At 38.7% G+C, this 25,656-nt stretch overlaps 2 protein-coding genes across 2 annotated transcripts in view; one reads left to right on the forward strand and one right to left on the reverse strand.

Annotated features, from left to right (window-relative positions):
- Window positions 1-12,730, reverse strand: part of arhgap10 (Rho GTPase activating protein 10) — a 55,993-nt gene extending 43,263 nt beyond the window's left edge. Inside the window, exon 1 of the mRNA XM_008420325.2 lies at window positions 11,801-12,730. Within this exon, the coding sequence (XP_008418547.1) occupies window positions 11,801-11,954 (154 nt within the window). The 5' untranslated portion in view covers window positions 11,955-12,730. The remainder of the gene's footprint in view (window positions 1-11,800) is intronic.
- Window positions 12,731-12,948: 218 nt separating this feature from the next.
- On the forward strand, window positions 12,949-25,650 carry prmt9 (protein arginine methyltransferase 9). The gene is made up of 13 exons (XM_008420314.2): window positions 12,949-14,494; window positions 14,892-15,091; window positions 15,632-15,780; window positions 15,869-16,105; window positions 16,695-16,862; window positions 16,934-17,036; window positions 18,531-18,640; window positions 18,818-19,010; window positions 19,897-20,080; window positions 21,441-22,116; window positions 23,093-23,246; window positions 25,024-25,146; window positions 25,275-25,650. The coding sequence occupies exons 2-13, from the start codon at window positions 14,894-14,896 to the stop codon at window positions 25,512-25,514; spliced, it is 2,535 nt and encodes an 844-aa protein (XP_008418536.1). The 5' UTR covers window positions 12,949-14,494; window positions 14,892-14,893; the 3' UTR covers window positions 25,515-25,650.
- The last annotated feature ends 6 nt before the right edge of the window (window positions 25,651-25,656 follow it).

Here is a 25,656-nt window from a genome sequence, read left to right on the forward strand (position 1 = left end):
CAGCATGAACCTAAAGTATTGGAGAAAATAGACAATGTCAAACTCATCAGTACATTTTAGGGCTCAACCGATGGCTGTTTTCTGGTCGATCACTGATCTTTAAAAATCTTGACCTACTGATACCAGTCTTTGCAGATATCGATGTTTTGTATGGGATGATTATTGTGACCAGTCATTCCTCTCACACAGCAGAGCAACAGCTGGCAGTGGCTGATTTCCAGACTCTGCAGAGGCAGATAAGATCGGTGCATCGGTTTTACGTGGACGCATCGGCCAGCCGATTTGTCAGTGCACCCCTGGTACATTTTCAGCATAATTCCCGAAATCAGAATATATTGCAAAAAAAAAAAAAAAAAAGAATAAGATACCATCTTGCATCTTCTCAGAAATTCAGACAGACCATCAAAAAAAAAAAAAAAAAAAATTATATATATATATATACACACACACACAGTATATATCATGGCACATCTGCTCATGTTCTTTGGCCCTTAAATCCCACTTTGTTTTACAGGACTGACAGACTTATTACACTGACTACAGTCAAAAATCTTTAACAAATAATTCCACTGTTTTAATTTATTTTTAATGTCATTTTTTTTCTGAGTTGCATTCTTTTGGCTAAACATGTGAGAACTATGCCAGAGTCTGAAACTAGATGGGTGGATTTTATCTTAGTAATAACTTTTAAACCTTCTTAAGTACCCATTCAGTGCTGGCCCAATCACCTGTCTTGGCTAATCTAATCGTACAAGTTTTAACACAACCAAAATCAACTGAGGACAGCTTTGCTCAGAACGCCTTCAGAGATAATTTGGGATTATTGTCTGCATTAGTTCAGTATTTTGAATGCAAGCTCCCCTAAAAAAAAGAAGAGTTATCATGTGGATATCTCCTGTCATCACAAAAATACTTAAAATAAGTTGTTTAAAATGAACATGCATACATGACATGCATATGTTCATGTCATGTGAAGAAAATGCTTCCAGAATTTGACAATTTAAAAGGCTGTTACTGAAAGTCAAAGCATGCTTACCATATCAAATACAAAAAATAGAATAAAAATGCATATATTATTCTTTAAAGGTCTATTTGCAAAATTTTTTAATGGCTGTGAATCAAAATGAGACCAAAATAATAATAAAGGTGCTGAGAAGTAGACAGAAAACAACTTAGTGAGTGTAACGACATCTGAATAAATCACATGATGTACTCAGGAATTCAACAGTAACCAGTAAATCAAAGATGACTATCTGTACAAAACAAGACAAATATCTATGCCCTGGTAGACAATAGGCTTCCTAAAATGTACAACCAAAGGTAAGGCATTACTAGCTGCATTTTTGTTGATTACAAAATTTGCGCAAATTGCAATTACAAAAATAAATTTGCTCATCGGAAACAATTTTGAAAAAAAAAAAGTTTAAAAAATATATATATATTTTAGATTATTTTCAGCCCGAACTGCCAGCAAGACATCATCGGCTGTTTTTCCATGGTGTTGTACGGTCAAAGTCTTCAGTTATAGTGAATTGTGCAAAGTCACAAATTATTTAATTCTCCTCCCTGGACAAAATCTAAAGAATAAACAGCAATATTTACTCACATTTTAATAAATAAGTGTAAACACTCATGCTTAAAGCTGTCTGTCCGCTTCTAACTAGAACCAGTCATGATGCCGGTTAATGCCAGGTCTGCAAAGTTCTTGTTGTACAGGAAGCTGAGAAGATTTCTTTAACAACAGGGCAGCTATTGCAGCATTTATATGTATTTGTGTTTTGATAAATCCTTTAAATATCCCTTTAGAGGAAATGTTTCATGAGCGCATGTTGGCAAAAAGCCTGGCTATAAATATATAATCAACTCTTTTGAAGTATAATCAGTCGGGATTTTTCTCCTCATCTTAATGTGACAAAAAAGAAGGCACACTTTCGTTCATTCTTTAGATACAGATAATAAACATGAGAAAACAGTGTGATAATAAAACACATTACACTAAATCTTCTCTGCTTCTGCCCATAACCTTTGTCAGATCAGTAACCTGGTGAAGGTTACTGATCGATCTAAACAACAGAAAGTATTCTGGCAAACATAAGTCTACCACCAGAGGTGATTATTGAGGCAGTTAAAAGATGGATGTATCCATTTTATCTGAAGCGACTATAAATCTAAGAGGATCCAAACCAAACAGACAGCAGGAATCCAAACCGGCATGGGCGAGTCCATAAAAGGTGAGCCTCCTCTAATCGTTTTATTCACAGTAAGTGGAATGACGGCAGCCACACACAAACAGGTGACACATTTTTTTTGACAAACTGTCAATAGATGAAGTGAAAAGGCAATCAAGCAATTTGAAAGTCAAAAGTAGCGGTGAACAGGATCTGTAATATCTGATACCGTTTGAAATTTCTCTCACTTTTTTCACCTCTGTTCTTATGTCACATTTTTTGTGTGTTGAAAAGCAGAAGTAACAGGTAAATGTTTATGAGGTACAAGTTCGTCCTGCAATCTGTGTGTTGCCGGTTCATTTCTGTCGTCGTGTCCTATCCTGCCTGATGGTGGCGATCAGGATGTCCGGTGGCACCGGTGTATGGCAGCCTCGCTTCAGGCTGGCCCAGGGCAGCTGTGGCTACAATCTAGTTACCTGCCGTCATCAGCGTCTGAATGTGTGCATACATGGGCGATTTCCCTGTAAAGCATCTTAGAATGTCCTAATAGAGCCCTATGTAAGTCTGATGTTTCATTTCAATACAATTGCGTAGAAAAGGGTGAAAAGCACCAGAAGAGCATGTTGTAGCCTTCGAGTTTAAACTCAGAAAAGCAGCTGAAATGGTCTTACAGTACTTGTAACTGAGTTGGATCATTGCTACTGTAGCGTATAGAGGATGAGATCTTAGACAAAGCAGGAAGCAAGCACGGTCATTCCCATTTTAAATCCCCAATCACAAACACGAGAGAGCACAGAGTCCCACGTGTTTAATACGATCTGATCTCTCCCACATGCTCCGCCCAGAACCTCTTATGCCGCCACCATGATAGTAAAGCACCTGAACGTCACTATGGATGTTATTGTGCATGCTTGACACAATCAGGAAACTCACACACTCCATCACGTGCAATGGAGTTCCCAGAAGACCTCACCAATACTTGTAAAGACCACATACATGGCAGGTTTTAAGATTGTAATGCTGTGTGAAGACGTGATTACAGTCCTTGTTTCAGCCACCTTTCAGCTGCTTCACAACATGGTAAAAACATGTTTTGACAACATTACACTGAACCTTGACGCACTTTACCAAAAAAAAAAACATTAAAATGTCACACGATTGTGAATCAACAAGCTTATGCGTCACTCACCATGTTGCTGAAATGTGCCGGTTTTTCAGAGATTCATGAACAGTTCAGTCATTGTGCAGAACAGCAGACACATTAAGCAATATGTTTTTTTTTCTGTCATTATGGTGAAACAAAGAACAACTTTGTGTTTTTGGCATTCTTTTTATAAATAAATTAAACATGGTTATTTTTCCATTTTGTGAAAGACAGGTTTGAGTTGTACATCTCAGAACATTACTTAAGTGCATTCCAACAACACTTATGTAAATGGATAAACATGCTGGCTCTTTATGAAAGCCATATGCCCAGAGTGCTCAAAACAGCCCAACTGCACCAGGGTGGACTGTTAAAATATAACCCAGCAATGAAACTTATGACATAAAACATGAAGAATGAACATTACTTGATTTTTATGATGCTCCAGCAATAATGAGAATCAGACAACAAGCAGGGCAGGGGAAAAAAGCAACTGCAAAGACATAAACACAAAAGTGCGAGAGATGGACAGGAAAGCCTCTCCAAGAGAAAAGAAGCATTACAAGACAGAAATACCACACAGTCCAGGGCACACAGCGGTTCAAGGCAAAGTCTTCTTCTGAGTTTTGCCTTTTAAAGCAAGGTATTTCGGAGTAAACCTGGGAACTGTCAAACTTGGCTAGTTTCTAGGCTGAACACCAGAGAGGCCCCAGAGTCCAGGCTTCGAAGCATGACTCATACAGACCCCACCTCGTCTATCTGAAACTGAAAGCAACGTTCCTCTGAGAAAAAAGCCCCAAGTTTTCACTTTTCACTTAAACAGTTTCCCAGAAAAGGGGGTTTCTGACATGTACACTCACATTCTAGTCGCTACAACAGAAGAAGGATTTTATTGATAAAAACTGAACCAAATCAATGTTAACTAAAATGTGCAGCTTTAAGCTCTAAAAGTAAGTTGATGAAGTAAATGTTTCGCAGAGCAACAGGCGAACTGATAAAGCAAAAAAATGTTGCATAGACCATCTAATTCATACTTAAATTACAAACCATAAATGCATATTTTGTGCAACAACAACAACAGAACATGGTGAGTTTGTTTGTGTTTATTGTTGAATTGACAGTAAACAGATAGTGCTGATGCTAAATGAAAGCTTCATACCAGTTCAATTCTAGCCTGGAGTGTTATTTATCACATGCTCTGCTCTCACTTCATGCCTGCTGTGACATTGTGCTTTGATTACGCTTCGATTTATGCCCGTCTGCTCATACCAACAGCATTACGAGACTTTCCCTGTTTGCAGCCGTGTTACAAAGTAAACCCAGCAGCACATTTTGGAATAATATTTACAATATGAGCTACAACAACATTTAATTTTCCTTTGGGATTAAAAAATAATTTCAGAATTGAAGTGATGATAAAAACATGTAATGAAACTAAAGTTATAGAAAAAGACAGTAAATCTGGTTTCAACACCAAGCATTTACATCTCGGGGCATAATAAAAGGTTCTGCAGTTATTTAAATCTAACCTCAAGATTTAAATCCACAGAAATGATCCATTAAATAAAAACACCGCAGGCCTTAAAAAGCTCAGCTCCATTAAACAATCTGACAAACAACATTCTCTGATCGGCTCTGACTGGTGAACAGGTCAGATAACGAGGACTTTTTGCTGCTTATTAAATCTAACAAAAACTAAGAACTCTGATTATTTTTTTCATCAATAAATGCCTCACGTGTCAGAACACACTTATCATTTTAATAAAAATCCATTTGATACATTGTGGCAGAAACTTCAAAGAGTTTTACCAACAAAAAAAAAAACCTCCCACAATCCTCAAGAAAATTAAGTAATATAAAAATGTGGACTAAATTTTCTCCATAATGATAACCTGACATATTGATAAACTCAAATATGTCAGGTTATTAATCTAGGTGGTTCTAGAGTTATTGAGCCAGTGCTCAACTCTTTCCAAACATGTTTTATTGTCTAATTTAGATTTATCTTTTCTTACTGAATACTGACAGGGTCGAATTTGTTGTACGTTTTGTTCTCTTTGTTACATTTATTAATTTTTTAACTCTGTAAAGATCAGAGATTTAGAAATAATTTGTAAAATCCAACATATTGAAACAGGGTGCAGTGTCTTATTCCCATCGTTTCATAATGTCCAGCTTGGAGAGCAGGAAACAGCATCCTATGTAATGGACGCTCCACCAAAGTTTTTCCTAAACCTCAAACATAAAATGCAAGTCCGTGTCAAAGAGCAGCCGCTATTAAATACTCCGCAGTGTATTAATTGGCACTAGTAGGCGGGCTGTTTGTTATGATTTCTACAGCATGATCAGATTTGCCACTGAGGTCAGAGCTGCCCTCTGTGTTTCCACAGTGGACCTTTCCACAGCACTTCCTGTTTCACTCTCCCCATCTCTTCCAGGCTGAATTGCTGCTCCACTCAACTCCAACCTTTGGCCCGGACAGAGCTGGCTCGAACATCCCCTCCCACCGTGTCCCTGCCCCCTCAGCTCCCTGCCCACTGAACATGCATTACTTCATTCATGGCTTCCTGATCCTCAAAACAAGTGTGCAGGGAGAGGCTGCAGAGTGCTGCGTCCGGTTAGCCCTGACCAGGCGTTTGGTTACAAAATCAGGATGGCATTTTAGAAAACATCTAATGCAAAACATTTGCGCACATTTGCACCAAGAAAGAAGCAGCAACACCTTCATAAAGAGGGTCTTTCTGCAGAAAGCGATAAAATCCTTTCCTCCCAAATGAGCTCACATCTTGAGCTAATGCAATTTTAATGAAAGATTGTGATGTGGCTCTTTGGCAGACCAAGTAATGTGATTACAGACAGGAGCAGGCTGCCAAAGCTCACCCTGACAGGCTACTCTTCAACCTGTCTGCCAAGGAGAAGGAGACCATCGCATGACCGGCCTTTACAAAGACAAATCCACTAAATAAATCGCCAGTTTTCTTGAGAAAGTCCAGAAGCAACAATCTGTTATGTCATCTTGAGGGTTTTATTGCAGCAATAACAACCCTAAAAGAGCATCATCAACATATTAATGAGGATATTACTGCATAAAAAAAAAGAAATGATATGTTGGTTTCAGAAAACAATGAAAGGGTAGAGACAGGGGATGGAGGAAACCCTGTGAAACAGAAGCCCATCTGCATCGTTCTGTACAAGTGGGCACTTCCATGTCACGACTCTGGCTCAGGGCCAGGTTTCAAAGTTTCCTCCCACAACCAAGGACTTTCCATAGTGGGACATCCTCTCAGCTGTGGCAGCCGAGGGAGATAACAGCTCTGCTTCTCGCTCCCCAAACACTAGCTCACTCTGAGGTCAAACAAAAAGTGAAACACATTACCATGCAAATTTGGTTCAACAGTCACAAAAGCCCTGAAATGAGTCAATATTTACTGCAGGAACACAGGTCAACACATGTATCTCTCTGCTTGGCACTTCAACTTATTTTTTTAATCAACAAAAATGGCCGGAAACACAGAATAAAAAATTAGCAGTGACATTGCAACAATCCGAACATGCAAATTATAGCATGCATTTAAAGGAGGAAACTTTCTGTTAATCTGGATGATCTGTGCAGAGAAGCAACACAGTCACACGGGACTCTACATTAGGAGCAATGTCCACATGGCAGGTAGGCTGGCGCTGAGCTCCACCCCGAGTGTGTGCAAGAACAACACTGTTATTTGCTTATACTCAACTCAAAATGACCCAAGGCTTGATTCACTAAAAGAAAGAGACTTATTATGAACGTCCCAGCCTGTCAGGAAACAAATGCTAAAACCTGTTGAAGGGGTTAAAGATTCAGTGCTTGCTCTTAAATGCGAGTATTATACTTGTGTTTACAAATATTTGCTTTGAAAGACCTTTTAGTAATTTTGAATGAGAATGCAAGTCGAGTTCATGGTTGAGCAGCGACTAGGATGTGTGAAAAACCTAAAAACCAACAGAGGTTTTAAAAAAAAAAGGAGAAAAAAGGGACAGCAGACTACAAAAAAACCCTCAACATGTGTGTTACAACCCTCACATTATGGGATTTATAAAAACGTTGCACATTTGAGATCTTCTGGCTGCGTCTTTCACTTTTAATTATCAGTCTAAAAATGTGTGGAGATTAAAACTAAAACTGACAATATACTGTAAAAAATGGAGAATAATTCAGTATTTTCTGGATTAAGATGTTAAAGTGGCTTGGTTAAGTAGGTAGGTCGAAATAGTGTGTTCAATTGGACGCAATTTTTGACCATTTGGATGGATGTTAGCTATACTAAAACTCCATCTTTAGTGGCTGAGAAGCTTATGAAGTTTGGTGGGGACATTATAGAGGGTATGCAAACTGGGTGACTGTATAGTTAAAGGTGGGAGGCTTACACAGTAAAACAGATGGCTAACACAGGTGGAGTTTAATGGTTAAAGGGAGCTGGGGAGTGGCTAAAGCAGATGGACAGAGAGTTAGTAACAGGTGAATGGGGGTAATGCTGATTGATGAGCATCAAGTGGGTGTGTAAAGTGGGAAGATGGGAGGTCAAAGGGTAAAGAGGCAGGCAAAGTGGATGAAAAAAGAAGCTGGGCAAAGTTAATAGACTGCTTGGTAGAGATGGTGGCTCAATCAGCTGGAAAGGGAGGGGATAAATTAACTGAACTGGTTGTAAAGTGGGTAGATAATTAGTAAAATGGGCTACAAGTGGACATGTGGATAGCCAAACTAGGTTTGTAAAGTGGTTGGATGGAAGGTTGAAGAATTTAAGTAAAGTTGCTGATTAGGTGGGTAATGAAGGATGGGTTTCTAATTAATGCCAACATATTAATAAGGTTCCGATCTGGGTTCCAGTTTTATTCAATAAAAATCTACTAGACATCATCTGGAAGCAAACAAAACATTCACCATTGCCATACAAAGATGGTCACGGCATCTAGAATGACCTTAAAACAATTTGTTCACATCTTTCAAAGTTAGGATCTTGTTTCTTTATAAGATGTATTGCTTAAGGGTTTGTTATCCATTAATGTTTCAAAAACAAAACAAAAAGAAAATGCAGCTCTTATTTTGAAAGCTCCAGCTGCTAAACTGAAAGGAAAAAAACTGGCAAATGTGTCACCATGAGAGCAATGAAACAATATAATGCAATGTTTTTGACATTTTCAGAGAAACTGTCTCAGCTTTGGCAACAACACTGACACTGAGAATTTAATGTCAGCAGAAGAAGATGAACATCAGTTCCTTCCTGAAACTTGAACTGATTTTGCAATAGTCCCAGTGGGAGGCCATGACCAGGGTTTCCTATTCACTGACATTCTCATAAACTTTCACAAACCTAATGAGAATTAGAAGATGAGGCATCTCAGGGCAAATTTTTGGAAACACTTAAAACAGAAGAAGAAGAAGAAGAAAAAAGGGAAGCTGGGATTACATATTTAAGCTACAGCCACTTACAGCAGAGAATGCAAGACGTGGCCTGTCCTCCTGAAACGAGACACTATGCAACAGTCTGACACCAACACACTGAACCAAAATCAGAATCCACCTGAGAATGGCAGCCAAAATCTGCCGTATCACTCCATGGGGGTTCCTCTGGAAGAAGCATGTTGCTGCAAAGAGGAATGCAAAACGTTCGTAATGGTTATAGCGAGTAAATTAAATAGTGTCCGGATAATAACACCTTTTTTTCTTAGAAAACATGTAAAGTTTCAGAACTTTACCAACACAACTGCCACCATTTTCCCTTTCACTAATATGATTACTCTAAATTTGAAATGATGTGTCATACATAAGAAGTCATGTACGGTAATTTGAGAATGGCGAGTATGAAAACAGCAGCTAGTAGCGGAGAATTGGATGATCGAAAAAGAGCAACAGCTGCAGCAGGCTAAGCTGAACATTTCCTAATCAAGTTACAACAGGAGTAACAAAGGATCATCTGCTGAAGGAGTGAAGGGAAGCACAAATATCTAAACAAAAATTTTTTAAAATGACGCAAGTGACTGTAGATTCTGAAATAAACAGGTTTAAAGTGGAGTGCCTTCATTTTTTTTGTCTTCAACTGTTGTTGAGCTGTAAAAGCTGAGATGTTTGCAGTTCAACCAAACCTAACTGATAAAACAGTGAGTGTCCATGTGCTTAAAGAGATCTACATCTACACCAAGGTCATGGTGTCAGTGTGAAGTTTTCTGTCGTGATTAAGTAAAATATACTAACATCCCTAATTATGCTGCTGGAATTCTACTGAAGTCACCTTCTGCGACGAAGAACGTTGCAAGTTTGTGAAAATTTCCACTTATTAACTGCATGCTGTGCTTCAGGCAAAATGAAAATCATCAGTCACATGTTTGGAGACACACTGCAGAAGGTTTTACAGAAGAAAGCATGGCTGATGTTTTGAGGTTACAACAGACCAGGATACGTAGGGCAAGACCGAGCCACCAAGTTTTTCCAGCATTTTTCAATGCACGATAAAAAAAAACAGGTTAAACTACCAAACCTGGTCCTGGTGGCACACTGCCCTGCATGCTTTAGATGTTTTCCAGTGTCAGCACACCTTAAATCAAGTGATGGCTGATTAACGGGATTTTGCTGAACTGTGATCATCTGAATGACGTCTGTTAAAGCAGGAAAACATCTGAAGCGTCCAGGGAAGTGTGCCATGAGGATCAGGGTTGGAGAACATAGAAAAGTCAAAGACATTTTCCAGTAAAGGACCAGTATATGATGATATTGAGGTGTGCCTTTTTATTTTCCTGAACAAATCCACAGTAGCTGTGTTTCCATTACAAATGTGAGCAGTTTTCTGCTAATGTCAAAAAAAAAAAACAATTTCAGTGTTTCCATTGAATAAATATTTAGTTTATATACTTTGGATCAACATTATTAGATTTTTTTCTTCTTTTGCTCTTTCCATTTCTTTGTATTTCCTTTTAAGTCATGTAAAGCACTTTGAATTGCCTTGCTGCTGAAAATGTGCAACATTAATAAATGTACCTTACCCAAAGAAAAAAGAAAAAAAGAAAAAAAAAGAAATACAACCACATGTGGTTAAGTTTGTTTACACTATATCTTTAAAAAAAACCCGGCGGTGCCATCATCCTCCAACTACTTCCTGTCGTCGTCGTCTTTGTGGTTTGCATCAGTGGCAATATCTGACTGTTGATCATGTAATGTGAAATACTTTCATTGCAGTTTTGTAAAGCAAACAAATTTTGATGTGGAGAAAAAATGACCTCATCCTAGTGTCAAAACTTTTGATCAAAAAATGTGTTTTTTCAAAATTGCTGTTTCCATTAAGCACATTTATTTTCAAAATGCCAAATTATGTAATTATACGGCCAATGGAAATGCAGATGCTGGCAGTACAAATTTACGCAAAGTCCACCAGAAAACCCAGCAGGTAATTCTGCTTTGTGCATGTTTGGGTCAATGACATCACAACAGTGTGAACTGACTGGATGAAAAACGGTTTATGACCTTATCACCTCATACTATTCTTACTTTTTTCTTCTGGTGTGTTCTGAAATGACATCTCAAAATAAACATGCCAGAAAGTTGTAATTAACTGTCGAACATGGGGAAAAAAAAAAAACGGATCAACACTAAAATCTTCCATCATTTGCACCATCATGTTGTACTTTCTTCTGGTACTGCACTTTTTTTCAGTTCAATAAAAATCAAATATTAAGTTGGGGTGCACTGATTGCAGTTTTCCGGCCAATCACCCATTCCGATTTTGGCCAATGCCGATTTGTTTGAAATTTTACAAAATATAGCAACGAAGTTATCCTTAATTTTCTTTTGCGTCTGAACCAAATACTTGTTTTATTGTTGTAGTCCTCAAAATACTAGAAAAAAATAAAAACAACAAATCTTCACTGGCAAGAAAAAGCCTAATTGGTCCAACTCTAATCCAGTCTGCCGTAGTCCTATTCCAAGAACTTTCATGAGTTTTATTGTTGCTAAATTCAACAGATGACCCATATTGCTCAAGGCTTAAGCAGCAGCTTTAAAGCATACAAGTAAAGAAGCAAACTGGAAAAATGACTAAGCTCTGATCTGTTGCTAATGATGTCATCAATTATGGGAACTTGTTTTGGGGAAACAAAGAAAAGTCACATCATGACATGTTCTCCAGTAAGTGACAAACTATTGATTATTCTGCAGTAATTTGCCCAGCAGCTTTAAGATGACGTTTCACTCAGGATTAGATTAAGAACAGCCATCTATTAATTGATGGTGTCTGTAACTGTTAGTGGATAATTGCTTGAAATTCGGTTTCATGTTACAGAATAAATAATGACACAAATAAAAAAAAAAGACAACGCCTTGATCTGATCAGATAAACATGACTACATCCATTAACAATAGCTGTACTGTCAGTCGAGCCACCTCATCAAAACATGATGTAGTAAAAGAATAAAGTTACTTTTACCCTCAAGTAAAACAAAAGCTCGATTCCAAACAACTTACGTTTAGTCGCATTGATGAGGTTCTTCCCATCTTTGTAGAGCTCTTTGATGAACCTGTTGGTTTTGTCCAGCTCAGCTTCTTGTGCCTTGATTTTCTCCCTGAAGCTGGGACTGTCCAGATAGCACTCACTGAATTCCAGCGGGGTTAGTCCCATTTCTGTGACAGCTTCGTCTCCAAACGACGGGGGAGAAGAGGGGAAAAGAAAGATGGGGGGGGAAAAAAAAGAAAGCTACGCAAACTCTGTAGCTGTGAAAACAAAAACGGTTGCGATCACACCGCCGCTGTTTTTCCCGGAGGTTTCAGGTCAGAATGATGGACCATAGCTTTGTGAGGTAGCAGAAGCAGCAGCTAACAGTTGTTAGCATTGTAACTTCTGACACGGCTGCATGGGTGTTGCTCCCCGCTCCACCGCTGTCAAATAAAATCACGAAGGGCGAACAGGTAGGACCGTTAAAAGGGTAGCAACAACGCGCCTTTAAGTTAGAGACTCATTGGAAAGTCAATTAAAATATGTTTTTAGAAAGTAACGGGTGCGGTGTCCAGTTTTCCCTTTGTCCTTAAAGGAACTCCACCTAGTAAAGTGACAGATTGAGAAAGTCTGACATCTGAGAGCGTGTAGAAAACTTAATAAGGTGCGCCCCTTTACAGCCAGCCGGCGGTTGGCTCGATTGAAGTCATGGGGGGAAGTGGACGAGGGAGGTGTAAATGCGTAAAATGCTTTGATATGCATGCGTAGTTTCTCTTCTGGTACTGCGCTTCCTTCCACAGTTTGGGGCTTGTCCTTAGTTTTGTGTCTGTGTGCAAATATTTGTTTGCCCCCCTGTTATACAACCCATTCATGTACAAGGAGAACTAACAAACTTCATGCAGAAAAAAAAACGTAGCCTGGGATTCAACCACAGGCTAAGTTTGCCCAGTCTGTTGCCTTTTTTGCTGCAAGGCAACAGTAGTTGCTACCACTGCAGTTTGCATTCAACTAACTTAGATGAATCTATTTATATGTTTATTCTAGTGCTAGTAATAGTGGTCATTAAGGCAACACTGAACAATAAAGGCATATCGAGAACAAGCTACATGAAAGAAAACCTCCCTCTCTCTCTCTCTCTCTCTCTCTCTCTCTCTCTCATTTTCTTCCTGTGTGTGTGTGTTTGTACGGAAACACCTCTGATATGTTTATATCAGTCTGTCACATGGTCGGTGTGGGTCTCTATCTCGAAATTAAGCGTACATTTCGCCTTCCTTGTGCGGCGCCTTGCTTGCTGGCTTACAAATGATGCGCGGCCATGTTCAAAGAGTATGTCCAGGTCCAAGCGAATTCAGTCACTCGAATTTCCGTTTTGTGTTTGCAACTTAACATAAAGTACTTCCCAGCAGGCTACTAAAAAGTAGTGTCAATACAGCTGTTTAGTTTATTCATCTGAGCAGTAAAAACACAAAATGACAGTTCATGCGGAGTAAGTACTGAATAATCATATAAAATCAAAAATAAAGTTGCATTTCAAATTTGGATGCTGTTATTCTTGCAAAATATGCATAGACATGAAAGTAGTTCACATGTTTTATCCAATTTGTAAGTTCAATTTTATAGACATTTATAAAACCAAACTGAAATAATATAGGGTGGTGGCATTCCACAATAGAAGATCTGTATTCATATTAGTATTATTAGAAATCACAAACTTTCAGTAAAATGATTTTGTGACTAATGAATCAAATGGCACAACACCACTACTTACTACATAAAACACAAACATGTAGTGATTAACACAAACATAGTGCTGTAGAATAACAATTGGAATAAAATATAGATAGATGCAAAAAAAAATATTTAACCCCGATAATAACAAAGCATATTATGCTAGTATAGAAAAAAAGTTTCAAAATTATTTCTCACATTCTTTATGTGTAAGTCTCAAACCTAGCATTTAAACATGGGTGTGTATCCTTAAGACAACTGCTTTTTACTACTGGTATGCAGAATTTGAATGTATAACTAATAACATATTGAATACAACTAACAGTCATTTACTGTTGAGATAATGCCTTTATTGATATGCGACCCTGGGCATATTCAGATGCAATGAGGCTCTTTCGGACCACATTTCTAAAAACTGAACCATCTTGATCAATTGTACTCTTTGTCTTTCAATTGCGAGATCTCAATGTCATCAAAGACAAAACTAAGACAGACACGTTTATTGTAGATAAATATGTAGATAAATAAAAATAAATAAATCCTTCATAAATGCACTTTTACTAGCAAAATTGTCCTTTTTAAACTTTAGGCAAGTTAATATCCGTTTTTGTTAGTGAAGGTACGGAACGTTTAATTGGAGACACGTTTACTACCGAGCCGCTATTCAAGCGGACAGTTGCGCCGCTCAGTTGGATATTTGTAAATGTGATTCATTTTTAAAAACTGCGTCGGGTATCATCCAGATAACTGTTAAAACTATAATATTACCAAGCACGAAAATAAACTTCTGTAGTAATAGTCACAGCGGATATTATTGCGCGGCCTTCAGTCTTTTTGTTATCAGGGTTATTTTTGTTTACAGTGAGGCTAACCGCTGATGGACGTCATGGTCAGGTTTGCGTGCTGTCAACATTAATAGGTCCTCTGTGTTTGGCTGCAGCTGCTGGTCAGCTGCAATTTCAACCCATATACTAGCCTGGAATCTAACTCTGCTCAGAGTAAGTGTTGCACGTTTCTGAATATTAGGAAACAGAACCGAAAGTGCTCTGATATCAGGAATAACATAAATATATAACATGGGATGGCATATTGAGGCTAGACAGTGATATGTGTACTTTAATATTCACTTTAAATGCACTGAATTGGTTTCTGTTCAGTTTGCAACACGAACTGGAACTGAACTAATCATTACTGCAAAGCAGTACTAAAAATATTTTCGAGACACTAGATTAGAAAGTGAGCAAGTGATATTATTTTAAAGCCAAGTAAATATGATCCTCATTTCTATAACTGTAAAATCTGAGTGCATCCTTACATGGTATTTGCACCGGCTATAGCAGTTAAAGCAAGTTTCAGCAAGTTGAAATCTTGTATTTCACTTTCCCTTCCGTTTAGGGATGCCAAATACCAGTGCAAGGCCCAAGCATGGGAGGAGGGCCCGGAGGCGACGCAGAGTGGACCCTGCCAGGGACCAGCTGGTCTCCAGTTCCCTGGAGAGCGCCCAGCAGTGTCTGCTCAACCAGGATTATGGAACAGCTTTCGTCCATTACCTCCTTGTGCTCAACCTTGCACCTGTTTTCAAGGACTTTGCACAGGTAAAGCATGCGTATAATACTTTCTAGACCAGCCTGTGTACATTTTGCGGTTATAATCAAATTAGAATTATGAAGTGTGGTATAAACTGAAATATATAACTTTGATTTTGTACATTATTTTTTTTTATTTCTGTTGAGAAGAAAAGAAATATGCTCAGTCACCCAACATAGCTAAAAACCATTAGTACCTCTTTGAAAAACCCTGTTACTCATAGTTGTGACCCTTGACCTATGCTGTATGCATCCTCCAATGTACCTGTGTGTTTTTAAATGCTTCACTTTTTCCTAAAATGTGTTTTTTTGTTTTGCAAAGCAGTAGCTAATTTAGATGTTCTGTGGCACCTTTTGACTGGAAACTTTTTTTTGTTGAAAATACAGCATTGTTTTCTTGAGGATGATGATTATATAGGCAGCTCCCAGAAATGTTCTCTTAGCTTCGTGCCATGTGGTTCTCACTCTGTTCTCTTCACCATTTGCAGACATTGTGTTTGTATCCACGTGGCTTAGCAAAACTAAATACAGTGAACTGTTCTTTTTCAGGATTCTTTCAGGTTCACTCTGTTTAAATGGGCCGAAGAGTTGGACTCTGTGGGACGGATTCAGGAACTCTTCGACTGCTACGAACAAGCTCTGGAAATCTTCCCTGCTGATGAGGTCATCCTCAACAGCATGGGAGAGCACCTTTTCCGGTACATGATAACACATTCATAACTGTTTTTTATCAATATTTGCAGTATTCAGTTTCACATGATCAATTTCATTTGTTTTATGATACAGAATGGGATTTAGAGATGAAGCTGCGGGCCATTTCCACAAGGCCTTAAAACTGAAGCCAGACTTTCCAGAAGCCAGGGAGAATTTTTACCGTGTTGCCAACTGGCTAGTGGAGCGCTGGCATTTCCTCATGCTCAACGACCATGGCAGGAACCGAAAGTACCAGCAGGCCATTCAGAAGGCTGTTCAGAATGGCTGCAAAACCGTACTCGATATAGGTACTGGCACTGGAATCCTTGGGTGAGACATTTTCCATCACAATTTACAGACCTGAACATTTTTTTAAGGTTGTAGTTGACTGAAAAAGCTAACTCTAGTCTGCCTAATAACCTACATCTTGGTTTGGTTTAAGTGAACTCTGGCACTTTTTGAATGCAGAGACCACATTACAAGCAGGAAGCGGACTATAGTGAAGGGCATTCTGGGTAAATACAACCAAAACAAATCCGTATGTCTAGCACTAGTGGCACAAGTTGCTCATAGTATTTTACCAGAGACAAAGAGAAATCCTGCAACCGCCAGAATCTGATTCTACTCCATTTTTGTTTACATTACGTGAAGAAGGAATCGCACTGAGTGTCTTCTTTATAGGTTTTTGTGTCATTTCCTTCAGTAGTTCTTGGTGCAGTGCTTTTCATTAGTCTGGACACAGTGCCGTGTGAAAGCAAACCACAGCAGCTGAAAATATAAGAAACATTACATTTTTGGTCCCCAATCGAACCCAGTCTACCAGACTATCAGGTGTGAAAACACCCTAAATCACTAACTGATTAAATAACTTAGATATAACAAAAAGTGCAGTTCTGATGCTTATTTTCTGTCTGCTTAGTATGTGTGCTAAGAAAGCTGGTGCTGCTGAGGTGTACGCCTGTGAGCTTTCAAAGACGATGTATGAACTGGCCTGTGAGGTGGTGGCTGCTAACGGGATGGAGGGGAGCATCAAAATCCTCCATAAGAAATCCCTCGACATGGAAGTACCAACAGACATCCCAAACAGGTGGGAATCTTAGCTGGTGATATTGAATTTTTCGACATTACTCCATAAATTAATTTTCCGTCTGTGTTCAGGGTTTCATTGGTGGTGACTGAGACTGTGGACGCAGGGCTGTTTGGGGAGGGCATCATAGAGAGTCTTATTCACGCCTGGCATCACCTCCTCCTGCCTCCAAAGGTAACACTGTACAGAGCAAAGAGCATTTTCTAAGTGATATTTTGAGTGGAATGCCTTCAACATGCAGAAAAAGGACAACCTTAACTCTCTGGAACGCAGATAGACAGTATGCGATGACACAGTTATGCAAGGCTGAAATGATTAATCGGATTAATTGCAATTAATCACAATTAATCTGATTAATTGTGATTAACTGATTATTGAAATAACTGTTGACTAAATAATGATCAATTTAATCATTAACTGGAGTGTTCAGTCTCCAAAAAAATAAAATAAAAAAACATATTCATAGTAGTAATTAAGCCAAAACTGTCTAAGATAAAAATACATTTGTCTGCAAATATGTTTTAGCCAAAAAATCCTCAAGTTTGAGCTTCAACCAGTGTGGCCTGGGGGCGAGTTGTGGCCCTTGGAATGGTTTTGTTCGGCCTCTGATGACAGGTCAAGAATGGTGAAAACTTTGGCCGACAAAATGGAAAACAATTGGAAACAAATTGGAAATTATCTGTTTTTCTTTTAATAAGGTTCTTTATGTTTTGGATCTTTAATGATTTACAGATTTCATAAAAATCCGGTTTAATGTTCAGGAGGAAAAATTTCAAAAATATATATGCATCACAATAAACACATTTTCGCATGTTTAATTAATTAAATTTTATGCCCCCCAGTTGTTCAGACTTGCCAATGTTGTCAGGGCAAAAAGTTTGGACACCCCAGTAGGTTGTACGTAGATCAGCGGCAACTCTCATCAGATTCCTGTATGACTCGATCAGCCTCTCGTGTGGTTCTGGAGGAATTTTGTCCCATTCTTCTTCTCGGTTCATTGAAGGCTGCAGACATTAATTTCTGCACAGCTCATTAATCAGCATTTCAATCAGGAGGAGCTCTGGATTTTGACTAGGCCGTTAAATCACTTTATGTTTATGACTCAGTTTCAGCCAAGCTCCAGCAGTCAAGACAGATGGCGCCACATTTTACCTTCGAATACTTTGTTATCCAGAGGAGTTTATGGTCAGGTGTCCAAGTCTGGTGGCTGCAAAATAAGCCCCAAATCAGCAGCCCTCAACCACTAATAATAGTTTATTTGTAGGAGTTGTTACTGCATGTATTCTCTGTTTGGTTTTCTCCAAACATGGAGCTTTTCATTATGGCCAAGCATCTCTATTTTTGTGTCATTTGTCAAAAAGATATTGTTCCCAGAAGTCTTCTTGTTCTTTCTCTTCAAACCTCAGGCAAACCATGCTCCATGTTTTTTTCAGAGAGAGTCTGAGTTTTTCTCTCGTTTCCTGCCTAATTGTTGTTTTTTGTTTCTGCACAGTACTGATTGATGTCTTTTCTCCCTGGTATAGTCTTAACACGCTCCGCTAAGATTTGCAAAACATCAGCTTTGTGGTTGGGGGGGGGGGGGGGGGGGGATCTATGAAGCACCAATTGTTTTCCGTGCACGGACTTGATTTTCTCTGAGATTCACGTTTAATTGATTATTTTCTGCAGAGAGGTCAGGGTGAGTTTGGAGAAGATTCTGCCACAGGACGGGTCATTCCTGCCGGAGCCGCTGTGTTTTGCATGGCCGTCGAGTGCCTGGAGATCCGCCGGCATCACAGGTAAACTCCTGAGGTCACTTTGTTTACCCTGCTCTTTACAAACAGCAATCATACAAAATGCTTCAATTTTATTTGAAATGATTATACCAGCATGCACAGTGGAAATGTCTTGCACTGCATGCTGAGATGAACTCCCCACACATTGTTTTGTCTGCTTGTGTCTGTGTTTTGGTTCAGGTTGTGTGCTGCAGAGGTGGGTGGTCTGTCCATGGCGGCCGCAGGGGAACTCCGCAGTCCGGTGAGCTGCAGCCCTGAGCAGGACGACTCCACGGAGCCGTACACCACAGAGAGGCTGAGCCGGCTGCCCGGGGCATACAGAGCGCTCACAGAGCCGTTCACGGCCCTCACCATAGACTTCAACAATGTTCAGGTGACAGAAAAATCACTTTCTGAAGCTAAAAACAGACTGTACAACCTCAGAAGTATTATTCTTAGGTTTTAGTTTATTGGACGAATTCAGAAAATATTTCAGAGATAGAAAGTAACTCAGAGTTTGTGACAATGAGTTTTGTGCTGTCAATTTAAATAGCTTAACTTTTCTATTCCCTTTGGTCATTTCTAGCATTTTAATGTTCCTCAAATATCCTGCTTATGAAATTGAAATAATTAATGTTATTTATATTTAATGAGGAAAATGTAATCTTCCATACTGTTTTTAAATGGTTTCAAAGTGATAAATATAAGTTGAAGATTTTAAGTAAACTTCTGTTGACTCTTTGTCATCAGGCTGCCTTCAACGAAAGAGTTAATATAACAGCAATTGGCTAATCACAATAAGAATTTAGATTTTTTTCACATTAAATTGCCATTCATGATATTTAGCGAAAAAAAAAAAAAACGTCCGTATAGTCAGAATTGCTATTTTTACCATTTTCTCCACCGCTTTCTGAATGAGCGTATCGATAAATTTGTTTCAGTTTTGTGGTTAAAATCTCACTTTTTCATGTAATTGGTGTCCTAAAGAAGTGCACTGTGTTTTTCAATAACAGTATCTGTGTTTGTGGGGTTATGATCGCAGTCAGAGTTGCCTAAAAAATAAGTGATGAATAGTTATTAATTTTATTGTGATCAAACTTTAAGTCCACATCACCCACTGCTACTTTGAACAAGAGTGTGCAACAACTAAATGCACTGTTTGTGCTTATATTGTCTATCAAATCCATCAGAACCAACCCTTTTGGAGGTATTTTCGTTGTGAATTCTAGTTAAAGTCTTGTTGGTCTCTCCTTTGACTCTGATGGCTGTGAAACTCCCAGGAACTGGAGGGCCTGAGCTCCAGGGAGGTGCGAGAGATGCGGCTGCCCGTCACTCAGGAGGGAGAGCTGGATGCTCTGGCTGTTTGGTTCCAGCTCCACCTGGACGAGGAGAACAGTCTGTCCACCGGACCGCAGGAAGACACCTGCTGGGAGCAAGCCATCTACCCTGTCCACAGTGCAATGAGTATGATGGACAAATGTTCTTTTATGTTTTCATAGCATAAGTTTTGTTTTATTATTTATCACCATCTGGTCTTCATGCGTTTTTTGTTTATTTTTCAAACTTTTGTTGCGCTCTTTGATCTTTGGAGGGTTTATTTTATATATTTTAGTCAAGATGGAGGCGTAACTGGTATCAAAGTGTCTAAAGATCCAATAATTCAAAAAAAATGTTTTTTTTGTTATGTTTCAACAAGGCTCTGGTTCATCTCTCTAGTCTAGGAGCCTTTTTACGATTGGAAGGTCAGAGTTCAATGGAAATGATCAAGTACTGGAATGAAACGGAATAAAAAAGTAAAGAAAGTCCAAAGGGAGACCTTCAGAAAACATATTGTTCACCATGAGAGCAAAAGATAATGCACACAGATTTTCCTCTCTGAAATCATTGGAAATCAAATAGAATGTTGGTTTAACGTTTGAACTTCATTTATACTCATTTGAAAACTTGCACAAATGGCTAAAATTATAGTCACCTGTTAATCAACTTCTGTAATCTTAAAAGTTTGCATTAAAGGTGTGAGATTAAAATTAGATCACTATTGTGCAGTGTCCTGATCCATAAAGGCCCTTTGATTCACTTTGTTGTGATTGCAGACAGCGCTGAGCTGAAGAGCTGCTGACATTAGGTGACATGTCCCAGTTGCAGACCAGACTGCACAGCATGTCTCTCCTCTGCTAATTAGTTCAAATGGGCTCAAAGGAGGCGCCACCTTTCCCAGGGATGATAAACATCCGTCACCCAGCACGCCCTGAAATTCTGCGACTCTCTTTAGTGTTCATGAAATTTTAATGAGCTGTAAATCTGCATTTTCCCGCAAATACGTCTGACGAGCTTGGAGATGACGTGAACAGATGGTATCCCAGTAGGAATCCTCTCATTGTCTGCTCTCCTGGATCTCTTTTCACAATCAGGATGATCAAATTCATTTAATTATTCATTTAATGATAAATCAACAGCTACGTGGTGCAGAATTGGGAAGTGGAATGAAAAGGATATGTGGTTTTCAAAATGTTTTTCAAATGGAAAAGAAAAAAAGAGTTTTGCTGCTGTTGTAAAATAAACATCATTTTAAACTTTGCTCATATATAAAGTGAGATTTTAAAAAGAGAAATTAAATTATTTGTTCATTTTGATCTTTTAATGTATTTCCATTATCGCATAAAGAAGGATTAAAAATCATCAGAATGTGGCAATTTTATATTGATTGATTGATAACTAAGATAATCGTTAGTTTCTGTCCTAATTGACCGTAGATTAAAAATATATTGTGTTTTCATTTTGCAGCTGTATAATGAGACGAAGTTAAATGTTTTCCGTTTCACAGGTTTTGTGCTAAAGCCTCTGGATGAGCTGATAGTTGAAGTTTCCTGCCAAGACGCCTACCTGAGGCTCAGCTGCGTCGCCGTGCTGAGAAACGGACACAAAATCTACCTCGACAAGCGCATGGACTCCTTCAAACCCATCCCAAACCCAAACCCAGAGGTGGAACTGTGCAGCGCGTTAGCGTGCCTCCAGACGAGTCAGAGTGAGTCCGAAGACTTCTGCATGCTGGAGTGTTCAGAGATGGCGCTGTTAAACAATCAGGATTACCATCAGAGTTTTTGCACCGCGTTGGCCAAGCTCATCTCTGAACTGAAGGTTAAAAATGCAAATCGAAATACGGTTGGCTCGGCTTCCTTTGCGGCAGACAGCAGTCTGCTCTACGTGCTGGATGTGTCTGAGGGCTTCTCGCTGCTCTCCCTCATCGCGGCCCGCCAGGGTCAAGTAAAGGCCTACAGCTCTGTGGAGAAGAGCAAGCAGCAGAACGTCCTGAGGAGACTCGCTCGCTCCAACGACGTATCTGAGCAGCATCTGGAGTTCTGGCTGAACCACACAGAGGACGAGCAGGGGATGTTACAGCGGCCGTCCCGTGAGAAGCTGTGGAGCGCCATCATCCTGGACTGCGTGGAAACATGTGGGCTTGTTAGGCAGAAGCTGATGGAGAAAGCTTCCCTGGCCAGGTCAGGACTAGAGTATTTGTTTTAGTCCACAGTAGCTTCAAAGTATGACCAATCTGTGTTCAGATTGCTTCAGTTGAAGATAAAAACGTCCCTTGTTTCAGTTTCTTTTTTGTTTCGCCTTTAAAAATAAGTGTTTGAGTCACATTTTTTGCTTTGTATTCAGATTGTCATGTTATTGTCAGGGTTTATTTTCACTCCGCAAAAGTATGGAATGTAATTATGTGGTATATATAAATGTAAATATATATTTTAGATCCCATGTATAAATCAGAGGTGTCCAAAGTGTGGCTTGGGAGCAATTTATGGCCCTTGGGATAATTTTGTGTGGCCCCTACCACAAGTATGGTACAAATTTGAACCTCTGACATTTTTTAGCATGAGATTTTTATTGATAAGGTTATAAATTCTTAAACAGAACATGTTACAATTTTTTTTCTTCATTTTTTTTAACCTTTTTTCCTCTATTTTTAGTTGTGCCACATAAATCCAGCTACGTTTTACTCAACTTGGATACACCAAACTATTATGCTGGGCTAAATACAGCAAAAGTTTTAGAAGAAAATTCTCATTTTTGTACATGTGAATAAGCTAAAAACATTTTATAGACCAGCAGATTCAAAAATAATTACCCCAAAAAAGTTTAATACTTAAATATTAAGGCAAACAGAAAATTTTACATGATGTTTAGTTTGATGTTGTGTAGGTAAAAGAGAAATGATTGCATTTTAAAATGGGGAAAAGAACATTTTTATTCCATGAGAATTTTTCACAATTGTTGCAAAAAGTTTGGACGCCACTTGTCTGAAAGTTGTCTGTCCATCTTTTGATCATTCAGTAGTTTTTAAGGCTCCGTAGTTGAAATTTTGTAACTATACTTTAAAAAGTCACTAAAAAGGACTCGACCCTGGGGACACTGACATAAAAAAGCTAATAAAAAACATGCATTGCTTTATTTTTCTCTTGTTTTCCATGTTAGGTTTCTGCTGGAAGAAGGAGGGCGTATTTTTCCTGAGAAGATTGTTGTATACGGGATGCTGGTGGAGTCTGACACTTTGTTACTGGAAAGTGCTGTCCAGGGCCGGGAGCCTACTCTGGGATTTAATATTGCTCCTTTCATTAATCAGTTCACTGTAAGTATTCCTCCTTTGGTTTCACACACTCAGTGTACAGACCTCACAGTTTAGTTTAATTTTCTCTCCTGAACTCCTGATCATGGTGAAGATGAAAAACTTATGCTGGCTCTTTGTGCTCTGACATACCTAAATATTATCAGGTGAATCAGTTAAAGTTGAAGCACTTAGCATTCAGTTTGGAGGTGATTGAAGGCTTCATCGGAGCAGACAAAGGATTTGCATAGTGTAGCAAGAGATAAAGTTACTGAGTAGCAGTGATGCATATTTAACATCTCAGACATTCCATTGATTTTTTTTCCTTAAATTTTTCTCAAAACAATCCACAGTAGGCTGACTTACAAGAAGAGATGATTTCCAGATTATGGTGCTGTGTGTGTAAGAAGGCAGTGCTGAAGCATTTTCTACTTTAAACTGTATATTTTTCTAAGCCAGAGGTCAGCGGCTTTTCTATTTAAACCAAACTTTATTTATAAAGCACTTTAAAACAACCACAGCTGATACAAAGTGCTGTACATTAAAACACACCATAATAAAAAGTAAAATAAAAACTTAAAGAACCTATTTTGTCCCCTCTTTTACAAAATAAAATTTGCCTGAAGCTGCAAAAACAATTTCCAATTTTTTTTATAAAAACTAATAAAATGAAATTAAAATGTATTTCTATTTTCAGATTTTAAAACAAAGTGAATCCTGTTATTACAAAACGCAATTTAGTAGAATGATTTGAGCGTTTTTGTATAAATATGGAAAATGAAGAAAGGAAGGTAGGGTAGCTTGCAAATAGTAACTTTTAAGAGTCAGTTGTAGATGTAAAAAAACAGATGTTTATAAAAACTTATGAAACAAATTCAAAAATTATAACTTCTTAATGCATCTAAAACCAAAACATTTCCTTCTGGAGATGTAACATTACTGCGTTATGGAAATTATTGCTGCAGCTATTTTAATAATCCCATTTAAAACATGTTTAGGGTATTTATCTGATTTGACTCTTTAGTATCTCTTATTTACAGTGCCTTAAGACAGAGCAGATGTCCCTTAGTACTACCATATTACATTTTTACACGCTTTTTTTAACCGTTGAATAATCAGCATTCACATGTTATCGAACATTTACTGGATTTTCTGTGGTTGGTTTAACACCACTCTAAGTAAATGTACTGTTGCACTGTAATATCCTAGGAAAAACATACTTTAACTAATGCCTTTTCCAGTTAAGCAAGTAATTCTCCCAGAGTACTGATGTCTAGAATTGTGTTTTCGTTGCTCCTCTTGGATTTGTGCTTCCCAGCTGTCAAATTCCTGCAAATTCCTTTTCTTTATTTGGTCTGGAAATCCCAGTTTTCCTCCAGCGCCATGTTTGTGCTTGTAATTCTGCTGACCTCTCATGGGGGACGGCTGTTTGTTCTAGCAGATGTCTTCTCTTTGAAGCCATAAATGATAGGCACATCTAAGCCCCACTATCACATAAAACACAGCTTTGCTCCATTAGAGAAAGTTACATAAATAATATGCTTATAATCTGAAACAACAACCCTATACATACACCCCTACTAATATTTGGATAAATGTTTCTTGGCAACTTAAACGTTAATCACCACCTGGATGTTTACTCACTGTTTGTATCAGAAATAATAATATGTATTTGAATTGGTTTCTATATTGTTAGTGATTTACCAGCTCTGTGTATAATTTTTGCTCCCATGTGCATTAGAGAAAGCTCAGACATCCTAACCTGCTCTTTGTTTTTCAAATGAAATGCCTCATCTTGCAGGTTCCGGTTCATGTCTTCTTGGATTTCTCCACTCTGGAGTGCAGACATCTCAGTGAGGCTCTGGAGCTCTTTGTTCTGGACCTCATGGATGTCAACAAAAACTACATTGAGAGGGAAGTCAAGGTAAAACATGCATTATTGATACGGCCTGAGGTGTCAAGAGTCTTTTTTTTGTTGCTTTTTATCCCAAAAAAACAGTTTTATAGTGAAATTACTCTCCCTCTCTAAGCACTGATTCCTATCCCACACAGGTGCAGGCCACCTGTGGAGGCAGGGTTACTGCGGTTCCCTTCTGGTACCAGATTCAGTTGGACCCGGATGTCAGCGTCAGCACCCTCAGCCGGAACTCCCACTGGAAGCAGGCCGCTGCCGTTCTGCAGGATCCCCTGCAAGTCCAAGCTGGAGACTGGATCCGTCTGGCTGTGAAGCTGCACAAGAGCACCATCTCCATCTCCGCTCATTTAGACAACGCTCCTGTGCAGATGGACTAAAACCTATGTGGTACCGTCATTTTATACGATTTTAGGAGAGCTCCATTGTTACAGAGTCTGCAGGAAACCTATTATGACACATTTTGTTTATTCTGGTAAGAAAATATTAAGCTGTAGTTTTTTTTGTTTTTTTTTTAGCAAT

This window comes from Poecilia reticulata, linkage group LG1 (genome assembly GCF_000633615.1).
Source record: "Poecilia reticulata strain Guanapo linkage group LG1, Guppy_female_1.0+MT, whole genome shotgun sequence".
Classification (NCBI taxonomy): Eukaryota; Metazoa; Chordata; class Actinopteri; order Cyprinodontiformes; family Poeciliidae; genus Poecilia; species Poecilia reticulata.

Bases quoted from the DNA above. Each gene is read 5' to 3' on its own strand.
- prmt9 (XM_008420314.2), top strand. From the start codon at position 14,894: ATGCCAAATACCAGTGCAAGGCCCAAGCATGGGAGGAGGGCCCGGAGG. The intron at 15,092-15,631 runs GTAAAGCATGCG...GTTCTTTTTCAG, and splicing joins TTTTCAAGGACTTTGCACAG to GATTCTTTCAGGTTCACTCT. The intron at 22,117-23,092 runs GTCAGGACTAGA...TTTCCATGTTAG, and splicing joins GAGAAAGCTTCCCTGGCCAG to GTTTCTGCTGGAAGAAGGAG.